At 43.9% G+C, this 14,789-nt stretch overlaps 1 protein-coding gene across 4 annotated transcripts in view; it reads left to right on the top strand.

The window, feature by feature from the left end:
- EXTL3 (exostosin like glycosyltransferase 3) overlaps positions 1-14,403 on the top strand; it is a 64,910-nt gene extending 50,507 nt beyond the window's left edge. For all 4 annotated transcript variants that reach the window (XM_036855504.1, XM_036855503.1, XM_036855506.1 and 1 more), the window contains one exon: positions 11,271-14,403. In XM_036855504.1, coding sequence (XP_036711399.1) covers positions 11,271-11,480 — 210 coding nt within the window. In that variant the 3' untranslated portion in view covers positions 11,481-14,403. The remainder of the gene's footprint in view (positions 1-11,270) is intronic.
- The last annotated feature ends 386 nt before the right edge of the window (positions 14,404-14,789 follow it).

The following is a 14,789-nucleotide window of genomic DNA, read 5'->3' as shown; positions in this document are numbered from 1 at the left end:
TACTCAGTGCACAGAAAGACCAGTTCCATCACCCTCTCTGTCATTACTGCAGATTCAGACAAGTGAAAGGTCCCCTGGTGAGGGTTAGGGTAGGCCTGGTAAAGGCCTTGTAACAATTAATACTAGAGAATCTGTCCATTCAAATTAATAGTATTTATGACTAGGCTCTGTCAGTGTTTATGCTATGGATTCACACCTGGTATCCTTAGGTTATTGTCAAAAAGGTGTATTATTTAATTTTATAAAATAATAAGTTTACCTTCATGGATATCATTAGTCCAATGAGTAAATAATAATTGGGTGCATATTTCATTCTTCTTAGATTTTGAAAGTAAGTTCTAGACTGAGTAACCACTAGTGTGGCTCAGGGTTATAACTTAACTCCTGAATTACCCCATGGTTTCTTTGACTCCTTAGCCTTCTGCTAAAGCCTCACAAAAGAAGAATAATTAGCAAAATGATGCACCAGATTGTGTGTGTGTTTTTTAAAACTGTGAATGATGATAGTATTTTTTATATAAAAATAGCATGTTTTCCAGGTACAGTGATAGATCTGATATTAAACAATGAAAAGCACACTTCTTTGTAAACTTTAAGGTAGGGAGGCAAGGGTCTTAGAAATTAATGACTAGTGCAATTTTCTATTCTTTACTTATCCTTTCTTGTGTAGCCAGGGACTGGACTCCAGCCAAGATGTATGCTTTCTATTTATACCTCCCTAGTAGATCAGAAAACATTATCCATGAGAATTTAAAGTATATGAGGGATTAGGTACCTAATAATATCATCAGTCACTTGAAGCACTCACAGACATGGTGTATTTTTCATCTTCATGGAAGCGTGTTTGTTATATTATTAGGCCAGTGTTTCATTAAACATCTCTTCAGTGTAGAGAGTGAGATGGAAATAATTTGCACATGGTATACATAATTCTTCCCAAGTGAAAACTTGAGAAGTAAGTAGCCTCTGCATTTTCTTGATCTTATGGAAATATAAGAACAGTTCAAGATTAGGATGACTTTTTAAAATCAAAGGCTCAATAAGTTGAGCCTGTCTTCAAATTCTGAGTTAATTCCCTCAAATTCTGAGGCCAGTTATTTACTTCATATTATAGAACCAGTTAAGCTAAATATTTTCGTTAACTTACCTAATTTTATCAGGTATATGTACTATTTTATGTTATAAAATAGTAATTTTTTTTTGCTTTAAATACGTCAAATTGTCACTGTCCCCTCCCTTGTTATAATTAGGAAGGCATGACTGTTTTATATGATACCAGTATTCTTTCAATAATGTTAATATCTTAACAATATTGACTAAATAAACAGGGAGTTAATTTCATATTATTGCTTTGAATAATGTACTGTTATCTTTTTGAGGAGGAGAAAGATCTAGAATGTAAATAGGCTTCATTCAGAATAAAGGATTAAAAACTCATAAAGCATTGAGAAGACAGATGGCTGGCTTAGGGGATAAGGAAGTAGAGAGAGGACGCATAGGTAAGCATCTTAATATTAATGTTGAGTAAGTTCTCAACATCTATTAATGATTTTCCTTACTGTTACTAAGCATAACTTCTCTTAGACTAAAATTACCTGGAATGTTCCCGTGTAAAATATAGTCCGTGGTATTGCTTAAGTAAATATTCAAGCTTCAGCTTATAGTTGTTACTTTATTCCTCTTAATTTTTTGTATGTTTTATTATGTAATATATAAATATTATATATATATATATTTTTAAAATAAATACACTGGGGTTGCAATCTCAAAATTTTTTACTGATGGGTTACATGATTAAAAACGTTTATTTGGAAACCACTGCTTCAGTGAAAACAACAGTATAAAATAACTTTTTTGTGCCAAAGTGGAGTCATTTGCAGGTTAAGGGGTTATTCCCCCTGAGATTAAATGCTGGCATCTGAGATGAGGAGGAAGATTTTTAGGTACGGGGAGAACAAAGTAGAATACTGGACATAGATGCTGTTTGATTATATCCTTCTCTAAGTCCTTGACATCTGTCTCCTGCTTCAGTGAAAGCTGGTGGGAATAGTAGTAAGTGACTCATTGTAAACTGGAAGGGCTCTAGAGAACTGCCGATGGGTGGGAGGGTGAAGGAAGGGGACCGGTGGGGTCCTGTGAAGGGACCTCTGGGGGTTGTGACTCCCTCAGAGTTTTGTCTCTGAGGTGTGTCCCTTGGAGCCTGGCCTGTGATCATGGTCACTCCTCAGTTTCAACTCTAGAGACCTGGCTTCTGATGGCTGATATTGGCTGTATGTGATGATTATTCTTCAGCTATAATTAACTGGATGGGCCGTTCAATTTTAATTTTTTTCTCAATTTATAATAGTAATAATAATTGTAAAATTATTCAGGAAAAGACAGACATATTCAGAAAGAAAACAGAACAAACAGGTTTGAAAGACCTAAATAGAACTACTGGAAATGAAAATTATAGTTATTAAAATGAAAATCTCTGTGAATGGGATAAAAAGATAAGACTTAGCTGAAGACAAAATTAATGACCTATAAGATAAATGTGAAGAAATTTCCAAGAAAGTATTACAGAGATATAAGATATAAAGAGATGGAAAATAAGAAAGGTTAAGAGACATGGAGGGGCTTCCCTGGTGGCACAGTGGTTAAGAATCTGCCTGCCAATGCAGGGGACACGGGTTCGAGCCCTGGTCTGGAAAGATCCCACATGCCATGGAGCAACTAAGCCCATGCACCACAACTACTGAGCCTGCGCTCTAGAGCCCACATGCCACAACTACTGAAGCCCGCGCGCCTAGAGCCTGTGCTCTGCAACGAGAGAAGCCACTGCAATGAGAAGCTCGCGCACCGCAACGAAGAGTAGCCCCTGCTCACCGCAACTAGAGCAGCAATGAACACCCAACACAGCCAAAAATAAATAAATAAATAAATAAATTAAAGAGAGAGAGACATGGAGGTTGTAAGGAGAAGGTGTAACATAAAACCAGGAAGGGAAGAGTAGAGAGAAAGTGGGAGGGGCAGTCTTGAAAAATATGAGAATTTCCAGAATTTATTGAAAACCTGAATACTACAGCAAACATCACGCTGAATCGTGAAAGTTTAGAAGATCCCCAATGAAGTCAGTAGTAAGATAAGGTTACCCACTAAACAAATGGAGATAGAGACCACATCCACATTCATATCATCAGGATAGCAGTTCTCCCCGAATCTAAAATGTCAGTGTAACTCTAATCAGAATCCTATTAGGGTACTTTATTTGGTTTAATTTGGCTTGGAGTGAAACTTGACACACAGATCCTCAAACTTGTATCAAAAGGCAAAGTACCAGAATAGCCAAGACACCAGTGAAGAAGATGTGGATTTGCCTTGTCAGAAATCATGACATGGTAATAAAATACATAACTAGGACAAGGTGATATTGGCACAGGGGTTGACAGATAAATCGGTGGTACAAAGCAGAGCCCAGACACAGACCCACGCCTGTGCGGAAACTTGCTACATGATAAAGGTGGCATCTACAAATGAATGCTGGGATAATTGGTTTTCTGTATGAAACAGAAATACATGTCATCATACCATACACAAAGTAAATTCCAGATGGGTTAATCAACCAAATGTGAATGCAAGCTTTAAAACTTCTAACAAAAAGTACAGAAGTATTTTTGTGATCATAGACCAAGAGAGATGAAAAGTGCAAAATATAGAGGAAAAGATTGATTGGTTTGAATATATTAAAATTCAAACCTTTGTTCAGCAAACCTCTATGTCCACAGACTGGGACATTTACAATGCTGATAAATGACAAAGAATTAATACTCACAGAAAAAATTTCCAAATGAGAAAAAAAGACTACTCAATGGATTCATTTAGTTTGTAGAAAAGTACTTCAATGAAGTAGAAACCTAGATGACTAATGACTAGATGACTAATAAACATGCTCAACTTCTGTAATAATCAGGGAAATGTAAGTTAAAACAATGGGGTGTAGTTTATACACATCAAATGGGCAAAAATGAAAGTGATAGTACCAGGTGTTAGTAAGGATGTGTTAAAATTGCAGATACTATACAGAGCTGGTGGGTGTATACATTGGGATATCTGTTTTGAAGAAAGTTTGATTTTATCAAGTATAATTAAAGGTCATGTTCCCCATGACCTAGCAGGAGAGGAAAGGAAGGAGGGAGGGTGGCACAAGGACTAACTCTATTTGTATTGTTTTGTTTCTTAAAAAAAAAAAAGGAAGAAAAATATATATGTAATCTGAAACAAATAGGGCAAAGTGTCAATATTTGACACAACTGGTGGGTTTGCTTGTTTGTTATATTCTTCCCCTTTTTTAAGCATAGCATTTCATTTGTGTATTTTAAACTAGTAGCATGTGTTTCATACATATATAGTCATATATGATTCTTTAAATACATACCGTCTTTAAACAAATACCCATGGAATAAAAATGATACTGAAAATAAGGTGTAACATTTTAAATACCCATCTATTGTATATGTACCGACATAATCCCAGCCTGCTTCTTCCTTCCATAGATAATTGCTATCCTGAGTTTTGTTTTAAAAATCCCCTTCCCCTCCTCCCTTAAAAAAAATGCTTTTATCATATGCGTATTCATCGCTAAATGATTGGCACTTTTAAACTTTATGTAAGTGAAGTCAAACTATAAGCATTCCTCTGCATTTAGCTTTTAAAAAACTCAATCTGTGCGCTTAGTCAGTGTTGATGCTTGTAACTATAGTTTATTCATGTTCATTGTCCCAAAGTCTTACAGATGCTCTCCCCCATACTCTTCTAAAAGTTCTAGGTTTTGCCCTGTTGTATTTAAATCATTAATCCTTGTGGAAGTGATTTTTGTGTATAATGTGAGATAGGGTCCCAATTTCATTTTTGTCTCCTAAGCAGTTTTCATTGCACACTTAGTTCATCCATACCCAGTGATCTGCAGTGCTGGTCTGTCATTGTTCAAATGTCTGTGTGTACATGGATCTATTTAAGGATTCTTTTATTCTGGTCTGTTGGTCCAGTTTGTTCATGTGCCAAAATCACATTAATTGTCATATCTTTAGAATTATTTTTTTGTCTCTGCTAAGACAAATCCCCTCTAACTTAATCCTGTATTTCAAGAGTGTCTTGCCTATTCTTGGCCCTTTCTCCTCCCACATAAATTTTGGAATCATTAGCTTGTCAAGACAGACACAGACACACACAGAGTTGGGATTTTGATAGGAATTGAATCTGTAGGTGAAATGGGAAAAATTGATATCTTTTTAAAATTATCGAATATTATATATAATCCCCAGGTTATAAAGTTCCACAATAATTTTACAATAGAGGTCTCTGAACATCTTTTGTTAGACTTATTTCTAGGTATTCTGTATATTTTGTTGATATTTTAAATGGTATTTTCCAAAAGTTACATTTTCTTTCATTGTTATAGAACTATTTGTTTCTTATATCTAGGAAACTTGCTGAAACTCCATTTAAAAATTTTTGTTGATTGATATGGGTTTTCTGTGTTGACCGTCATATATCTCTCATGCAAAGAACTGTTTTGTTTTTTCCTTTCCAATCCTCATAAGCCATTTTATTTTATTTTTTATCGTAGCCAGGACCTCTAGTACAGTATTGAATAGAAATGGTGATGATGGGCATCTTGGTTTTATTCCTGATTTTAAAGGGATGCTTCAGATAGTGTGCTATTAGGTGTGATGCTTGCTTTACATTTTAGCTTATTGAAGTTTCTTCCTATTCCTTATTAGCTAAGGATCTTTATTATGAATGATTCTTTAATGTTATTGAGTGCATTTCCTATTATCCATTGATACAGTCATGTGTTTTATCTTTAATCTCTTGTGTTGACATTCATGCTTTCTTTGGATAAACACATTTGGTCACAGTTCTTTTTATAAATAATTTTCTGGATTTGGTTTTCCAGTATTTTGTTTGGATTACTTGAATTTGTGTTCATGAGTAAGTGAGCCTATGATTTTCCTTTCTAGTATTATTATTATTTTTTTAAATTTATTTATTTATTTATTTTTGATTGCATTGGGTCTTCGTTGCTGTGCGCGGGCTTTCCCTAGTTGCGGTGAGCGGGGGCTACTCTTCATTGCGGTGCGCGGGCTTCTCATTGTGGTTGCTTCTCTTGTTGTGGAGCATGGTCTCTAGGTGCACGAGCTTCAGTAGTTGTGGCACACGGGCTCAGTAGTTGTGGCTCGTGGCCTCTAGAGCACAGGCTCAGTAGTTGTGGTGCACGGGCTTCATTGCTCTGTGGCATGTGGGATCTTCCCGGACCAGGGATCAAACCTGTGTCCCCTGCATTGGCAGGCGAATTCTTAACCACTGCGCCACCAGGGAAGTTCCTTTCTGGTATTATTTATTTCTGGTTTTGGTACGAAAATTGTAATTAGTCTCATTATATGAGTTTGGGGCAAGTTCCCCTTTTTTTCTATTTTATGGAAGAGTTTGTGCACAATTGGGATTGTGTTTTCTAGGAGGCTTGGTGGAACTCAACCTTTGACATCTTTTGGGGCTTTGCATGTCTTTTGTGGGAGGGTACTAAACTATAGATTCAGTTTCTTTAATGATTATAGAAATTTTCAGGTTGCTTGTTTCTTCATTTTTTATTTTTTTCAAACTTTTAAGTTGTAAAATATAATCCTCATATAGAAAAAGGCATAAAATTTAAGTACACAGCTTAATTATTATAAAACAACCCATTAAACATGGGGTGTCAGGACCCCAGAAGCTCCTGCATGCCCCTTCCCAATCTCAACCTCCTTCCTCAGCCCCAGTTTTAATCACTGTTGTGGGTTGAATTGTGTCTCCCCCCCCCCCCCCCCGCAAAAAAAAAAGATATGTTTGAGTCCTAACCCCAGTACTTGTGTATGTAATCTTAACTGTAAATAGGGTCTTTGCAAACATAGTCAAGTTGAAATGAAGTCAAACTGGAGTAGGGTGAGCCCTTAATCGTGTGGCTGGTGTCCTGCTACGAGAGGTGGAGGAGAGACCCAGAGGCGCACACACAGGGAGTGTGACGTGAGGCAGAGATGCGAGTGGTGTGTGAGCCAAGGAACCCCAGAGAGCACGGCATAGAACCGATTCCTCCTGGGCCCCTCACAGAGCAGCACAGGGCCCTGCCAACACCTCGATTTCTGACTTCCAGCTTCCAGAACCCAGGACCACTGCGAGCTTGAACCGAAGGGGACAGAGACAGGGCGAACTGAAGGAAGGAACTCCTGGGATTCTACCAGCAGGAAGTGGGCTGGTAGAGCTAGTTGGCTGAGAATGTGTTGCTCGCTTCCGGTGATGGGAAGAATGGCTCAGAGGCTGGTGGGGCTGCTGCGGTCGCTAAGGGCCCAGAGGCAGGACCACACCCCCTTGGCTCCGGAGGGCGGGGCCGCCTCCTGAGGGCTGCTGCCCCCCCAGTCAGGAGGACAGAGAGGGTTGCTCTCGTGCCTGGAAACCTAATGGGACTTGCCCTGCTGGGGTTTGGACTTGTTCGGGATGCATGGCCTCTTTTTCTTTCCTGTCTCTCTCTTTTGAAATGGAATGTCTATCTTATGCCTGTCCCACCATTGCATTTTTGAGACAGATAATTGTCCTCTAGGTTTCACATGTCCACAGATAGACAGGAATTTTATCCCAGGATGGACCGTATCCAGAGTCTTAACCATATCCAATTTAGACGATTGAGAAGAGATTTGGGACTTTCTGAGTTGATTGTATTTGGATGAGATTTTGGACTTAGTGTTGATCCTGGCTGGAATGGGTTAAGAGTTTTAAGAGACGCTGGGATGAATGTATTTTGCATAGAGGAAGGACAAAATTTTTGAGGCCAGAGGGCAGGCTGTTTATTGTGACCCGCCAAAAGATATGTTTAAATCCTAACCCCTGTTAATGTGTGAATGTGACTTTATTTGGCAATAGGGTCTTTGCAGATATAATCAAGTTGAGATGAAGTCATAGTAGAGTACAGTGGGCCCTCAGTCCATTATGACTGATATCCTTGTAAGAAGAGACCCAGAGGCACAGACACTTGAGGGGAGAGTGCTGTGTGATGATGGAGCATTGTCTACAAGCCAGGGAAGGCCGAGGACTGCGGCAGGGCCAGGCACTAAGGGAAGGGCATGGAACAGGTGGTTCCCTACAGCCTTCAGAGAGAGGATGCCCGGCCGACACCTTGATTTCAGATTTCCAGCCTCCAGAGCTGTGAGAGAGTAAATTTCTGGTTTTTTAAGTCACTGAATTTGTGGTAGTTTGTTACAGCAGCCCTAGGAGATGAATACAGTTACTGTCATGTCTTTAATGGTATCCACTTCATTGTTGTTTTTCTTTACACTTTGATCACCTAAGTATGCATTGCTAAACACTATGGCTTACCTTTAAAACAAACTCTTTATATTAAAATAGAAGGTACGACGACAGTGCAGAATTCCCATATACCCCCGTATAGTTTTCCCCTATTATTAACATCTTACGTTAGTATGGTACATTTGTCCCGATTAATGAATCCATATTGATACATTTTATATTACCAGGGTTTATCCTTTATTCAGATTTCCTTAATTTTTGCTGAGTCTTTTTTTTTTTTTTTTTTTTTAAACTAGAATGATCAGGTAGCAAAATAACATAGAATACAACACAAAGCCATATGAGAGAAAGCTGTGCCCTCAAGCCTGGGGTTGGGAAGTCTTAGTCCCCATATTCTTGGAACACATTCCATGATTCTCTGGGGCGGAAAGGCTGGCTGGAGCTCGAGGATCTCCCTGCTGACTGCATAACTGGTCCACGCCCAGGGCACAGGCGACACACGTGGAATGAGGCCAGACAAGTTACACCTGCTCCCCGATGAGCCGTTAGAAGAGGAGCGCCCCCCAACAAAGACCCTACACCTGGCAGGGATCGCTGGACCAGGGAGAGCTCAGAGGTTTAGTTCCTCTGTGGCTGAGACACATAAAAAGCCTAGACCAGACTACGGGCAAATTCTCACTAGCTGGAGAGGTAGGGGAGCGAGACTGCCTCCAAGCTGGTGTTTGGTCTTTGGTAAACAAGGATAAATACAAAACATGTTCCTCAGGTGGGCTCGAGCAGAACTGGGCACAACAGGTAAAAGATTCCAAAGCGCCATTTAGTGCCCGGCACGGAAGGAGACAGGGGAGGGTGTCGGGGTGGGGCGTGCTCTGCCGTAGTCTCTGCTGCGCTCTGCTGCCCTGGCCCCGTCTCTGCACTTCCTCCCTGCTTTCCGCATCTGCCCTCACTTCCCCGGCCTAATCCTCCCAGCCTGGAGCAACGGAGCGGAAACCCCGGGGGCGGAGGCTCTCTGCCGGGGGCTGAGCGCCTGCAGCAGGGGGCGGGCAGGGCAGAGCGTGTGCTGGGCCCCGGAGGCTGGGGCGAGGCTCAGAGCGGGAAGGAGTGCTCAGCTGCCAGAATGATGGCTGTCTTCTGCTCCAGGATCAGTTTTGAACTTCATATAAATGGAATCATACAGTATCTCTTTCCATGTCTCTTAATCTTGCTTTCATATTTCTTTAAAGCTTTTTTTCAATATTTTCCATTCTGGGTAATAATTTTAGTATACTTTTCGTCACTCATTTTCTCTTCACCCATCCATTGAGTATCTGATTTAATTCAATATACTTCCCCCTCCCCAGTTTTATTGAGATGTAATTGACACGCAGCACTGTATAAGTTTAAGGTGTACAACATAACGATTTGTTACAAACCATCGTGAGGTGATGAGCACAAGAAGATTAATATACTTTTCAATTCTATTGTCCTATTTGGTTCTTTCTTTTCTTTTTAATTTTTTTTTTTAGCAGTGCCATGCGGCATATGGGATCTTAGTTCCCCGACCAGGGATTGAACCCGTGCCTCTTGCATGGGAAGTGCAGAGTCTTAACCACTGGGCTGCCAAGGAAGTCCCTATTTGGTTCTTTTTCATATCCACAAGGATTTTTTTTGATAGTCCCTTGTTTCTTCCATCAAACCTTGAGTAATCTTTCAAAATTTTATTGTATGTATGATACACATTTATTGTTACCATCCCTATCTGGTATTTCTGCTGTTTTGCAGTGTTTTGGGGTCTGGTTCTATTGTTTCTTTCTGCAGAGTCTCCTTCATGTGACTCATCCCCTTTTTTGTGATTTTCGATTGTGAGGTCATATTCTTTGGGGTTTTACTTACAGCACTTCTTTGAGGCCTGAATCTGAGAGGATTTGTACTTGCTTCTTCTATGTGCCTTGGCTCACTACCTACTTGAGACCTATTTAAGCTAAATTAGCATGTTGGGGCTTTTCAGGACACACAGGTGGCATAAATTCAGCCTCAGCTGTGTGAGGGCCGGCTTGTGGTTATCAGTTTCTCAGAGGGGATTTTTCCTCCTCCACTTAGAGCTCAGACTGAGAAGGAAATGTTGCTTCACCACCTCTCTCTGCAGGGCTGCCTCCTGCCCTTGTGGCCTTCCACTGGGTCCCAGGGTTTCAAAAAGTCTCCAATCTGATTTCCTGACTGTGGGCGCTCCAGCCTCATGAAAACCTGAGCTCGTGGCTGTCTTGCTGGATTCAGGCCTTTTCATTACTTTGGCTTCTGAGGACTTCATTTCTTTCATTATAAGCTCAGCCAATATATTTAAAGAGATGGTTTCTGTATTTCATCCTGCCTTTTCAGGGATTCTGTGCTCAGGGGGTTTTATGTTATTTAATCTGCCATGTTGTTGATAGTGAAGCTGTTGTATTATTCTTCATACTTTTCTAATTGCTTGGAATTTCATCATAATAATAACCACTAAACTATATAATATGACCACTTTTCCATGTCTTTAAATATAACTTTCTTAAGCATCTTTTTTAATGGACATGTAGTATTTTATAATTATTTATCTATCCCCTTTTGATGGGTAGTTTTCCAGTAGTTTGCTATTAAAAGCACTGATGAAATGAACAACTTTATACCTACATCTTGCTGTGCAACCAAGGTAAATAGTAGAAGTAGTGTTACTGAGATAAGCACCACTGAACACCTCAAGGCTTTTGATATCGGTTACGTATAGGCCGTTTGTTTGGAAAGCGTGTCCTTGATAATAATGTAGATCCATCCGTGGCAGGAAGAGAGCCCTGGGCTCTGGCTCCCGACTTGCTCTGGGAGTGAGTGTAGCCATCAACTCGGCGTCGTCACTGTGGGAAAGGAGGCATCGGTTGGGTAAGCTCCAGGGTCTCTGTCTCAGCACCCGTGGTTCTCACTCTGTGCTCTTTCTTCCCCGCTCCCAGGTGACGTCACGGTGGACTTTCCGATGCCCAGGATGCCCTCAGGCCCTGTCACACGACGATTCCCACTTTCACGAGCGGCACAAGTGTATCAACTTCTTTGTCAAGGTGTACGGCTATATGCCCCTGCTGTACACACAGTTCCGCGTGGACTCTGTGCTCTTCAAGACCCGCCTGCCCCACGACAAGACCAAGTGCTTCAAGTTCATCTAGGGGCGTTGCGCGTACGGGAGAGGATGAGCAGAGTGAGGGAGGCAGCTCCTGAGGCCCCTAGACACGGAAGGACCTCAGGGATGCCCGCCGGGCGGGTGGCCCAGACCCTCTGCTGGGAGAGCCGGCAGGGAGAGTGGCAGGGACAGAGCTGCCTTGCTCTTGAAATCAGCCACACTGGCCGGAGCCCTGGTCCCAGGACACCAGGGCTCCCTACACAGGGCACTGGTGATAGCTTACACTGAGGGCCACAGGGACTCTGGAGAGCCACTCACGCAGTTCAGAAGCCCAGGGCAGCTGGTTTGTGGTTTTTAATTCACTAACAACTACTATTATTATTTAAAAAGAAAGTTTCAGATTTGCCATTCGAGGTTTATTTATATCCATGTGTATATATATACACATACGTGTGTGTGTACATACATGTGCGTGTATATGTATATACGCACACTCACACACATATACATATATATATATATTTGAGGGGAGTTTGGCATTTCTGCCCGTCTCACAAAGTGAGGGACGCACCGCGGTGGTCTGTATTTTGCTGGAGATGGATCCTGGCCTTCTGGTATCTGGCTCATCTTGACAGATCATCTCCGTCCTCCCCAGGGGCATCTATCTGTGTGCAGAAACAGGAAAGGGCTGGGCGTGGCCCTGTTACAGGGCCTTGCCCCAGATAAGACCTGTTGCCAGCCAGGGCGCTGTAGCTCGAGGTGGGGGGATCTGCGCCTTTGGGGGCAGTGGAGCCTCCCCGCGCAGGACTTGGCGGGTTTGAGGGCTCCCCGCTGGGTCGTGCTGTCTGGGTACTCGGTCCAGCTCTCTCCCTACCCCCTGTTCGAGGGAGAAGACTGAGGAAGGACCGAGACCTGCAGACAGACCCCCAAATGGCTCCTTTTGTTCGACCCTCCTTTGAAAGACATGTTGTGCTTTGGCTACAGACTTTCCTGCAGGTTCTCTCACGTACGAGAACAGAAGCCTGGTGGGCTGCACTTCAGGTGTGGTCTGAGTGGTTGCAGGTCGGCCTACTCTCTCTGCCGCAGAGCAAGCGAGTATCCTTTGATCCCCACCCGGCTGGCCGGGGAGTCACAGCAAGGCACCTGCCTTGGGATAATTCCTTGGTGAAATTCACCTTCCCCGACCCCTGTCTGGACCCACATCCTATAGTTATTGGATCCCTCATGCCGGGTTGGTTCCGGGACCCCCCTGAGGTTTGGTATGTGTCAGAATGTTGGGAGGATTGGATTTGTTAAGTTAAGCTCAAATCCAGCCTGCAATTTAATAGGGATTCACACCCCACATTACCACGTTCCACTCTGGGTTTAAATTTCTATTTCCTGGGCTGAAATAGAAGTAAGCTAATTTTTTTTTTTTTTTTTTTTTTTGGTGGTGGCAGCAGTAGGGGAACCAAAGAGGGCGTTAGTGGCTGTTGGCAGGGATTTAGCCCGTGGCCTCTACCGTATTTCTGGTCCCCACTTTCCTCCAGTGAAGTCGAATCTAGGAGGTTCCCCACAACTGACTGAAAAAAGGCTCAGCTTTGTCCTGGGCACGTACATGCCTTAAGCCAGCTCCGTCTTCCCCTGACCTTGACGTCCTGTGCTCCTGTGTCCAGGGGGCACATCCTCTTCTGACCTGCCTGCCCCAGATGGGTTCTCTTCAAGTATCATTTTGAAGCCGGGCTCTGTCCTGTGGGTAACACCCACCTGTAGGGCCGCTTGACCTAAGGGACTCTCCCCGTCGGTGGACAGGACCAGGGCTCCGTCCTCCGGACATTCCCACTGGCATCTTCCTGTGGTTCCCCTGCTGAGGCAGCTACCTAGGAAATTGAGCTCTGCTGCTCAGCAGCCCAGCGAAGGGGTCCAGACCCCCTGCTTCCTAACTTTCTAACTCCCCCTTCTTTGACCTTGGACTTTATTCTTTTTAGCAGTAGCCTTCTTCCCTTTGGGAAGCCAAAGAGTGTGGTGTTTTGAGCTATAAATGTGGCTGCTATTTTTATCTTGTCTCTTTTAATGTGAGGAACTCCTAGACTGCCTCTGAGCGGGCCTGGTGAGAAAGGAGCTGTGTCAGGATCCCCTGCACTGGAGCCAGAGCGCGGGGTCCCTGAGCGCTGGCGGCAGATCCAGAGCCGCTGGTACTCTGAGGCTGTGTGGATGACGTCACAGGGCACTGTGGGGGGGGGGTGGTGATGTCCGAGCACAGACGAGGGTGGCACTGTTTGGACCTGAACAGGACACTGGCCTGAAGGACTCCAGACAGCAGTCTCTGATGGACACTGGCCACGTTCGTAAAGGACACTCCTCGTGGTGAGAGGGAGGGCGGTGAGAGCTTTCGGAGGCTTGGTTAGTTCTCCTGGAGAATGGCCGCTGCTTTTTGCAAGGCGGATTAGCTAGAGGCCCAGGTCCAGGCTTCGAACGCCTTTGATGCCGATCGGTCACCTTGGGAAGCCCAGATGTCACCTGCGCCACCTGATTGACTCACCTGGAGCACGGGACAGCCCTGCAGATGCACGTGGGCTTCCTCGGCTGTCCTGTGAACCCCCGTTGCCGTCTTTGCTCCCAGGGCCTGGCGTGTCTTTGCTCTCCAGCTGGCCGGTTTGAGAGGCCCCCACATGAGGGGGAGCCCCCAAGGTGCTCATCAGGCCTTTCTGGGCTTTTGCACCTGTGCTGTGTCCTCTGCCTGTGTGGCCTGCACCTCAAGCCAGGGCCCGGGCGCTGGGCGTGCAGGAGTGGTCCAGGAGCGGTCCCCTCAGGAGCGGCCTGCCTGCGTGTGTGCTCGGGGAGCTCCTGTTCGCAGTGCTGATGTTTGAAGGGGGACGCTCTCTGATACTCATGCCATGTCCATCCACCCCACCCCTTTTCCAGTCATGAGCACAATTGGTCTTACGTTGGATTTTTGTAAAAAAAAATAAAATGGAGACTTTAACTCATGCAGCTTGGAAGTCTTTTGTGGTTTTCCTCTGCAGGACGCTCGAGTGGCCTGAGGGAAGGTGCCTGCCTGCTTCCAGGAGCCACCCGTGCTCGGCCAGCGGGCGCCTCCCAGCACGACTGCAGGCTGTGATTTGGTCCTGGAGCAGCCTGCGTGCCTGAGCCCAGCTGATGCTGCCAGCGTGCATGGACACGGGCAGCCTTGTCTGCGTCCGTCTCTGCGATTAGTCATTTGATGACGTAGAGAGGGACGTAGGTGTCACCGAACTGGTTTGAGTGGAATGTGGGATGGCATGTGGCACGTGTTGGCCACCTTTACTTTTTCACGGTAACTTTTCAGCGTGTGTGGTGTGGTGCCGGGGAGCTCAAGTGTACGTGTTCCCAGCCC

Source organism: Balaenoptera musculus, chromosome 6, assembly GCF_009873245.2.
Source record: "Balaenoptera musculus isolate JJ_BM4_2016_0621 chromosome 6, mBalMus1.pri.v3, whole genome shotgun sequence".
Taxonomy (NCBI): domain Eukaryota; kingdom Metazoa; phylum Chordata; class Mammalia; order Artiodactyla; family Balaenopteridae; genus Balaenoptera; species Balaenoptera musculus.
Note: the sequence above shows the minus strand (reverse complement) of the source record. Positions and strands in the feature narration are given on the sequence as shown.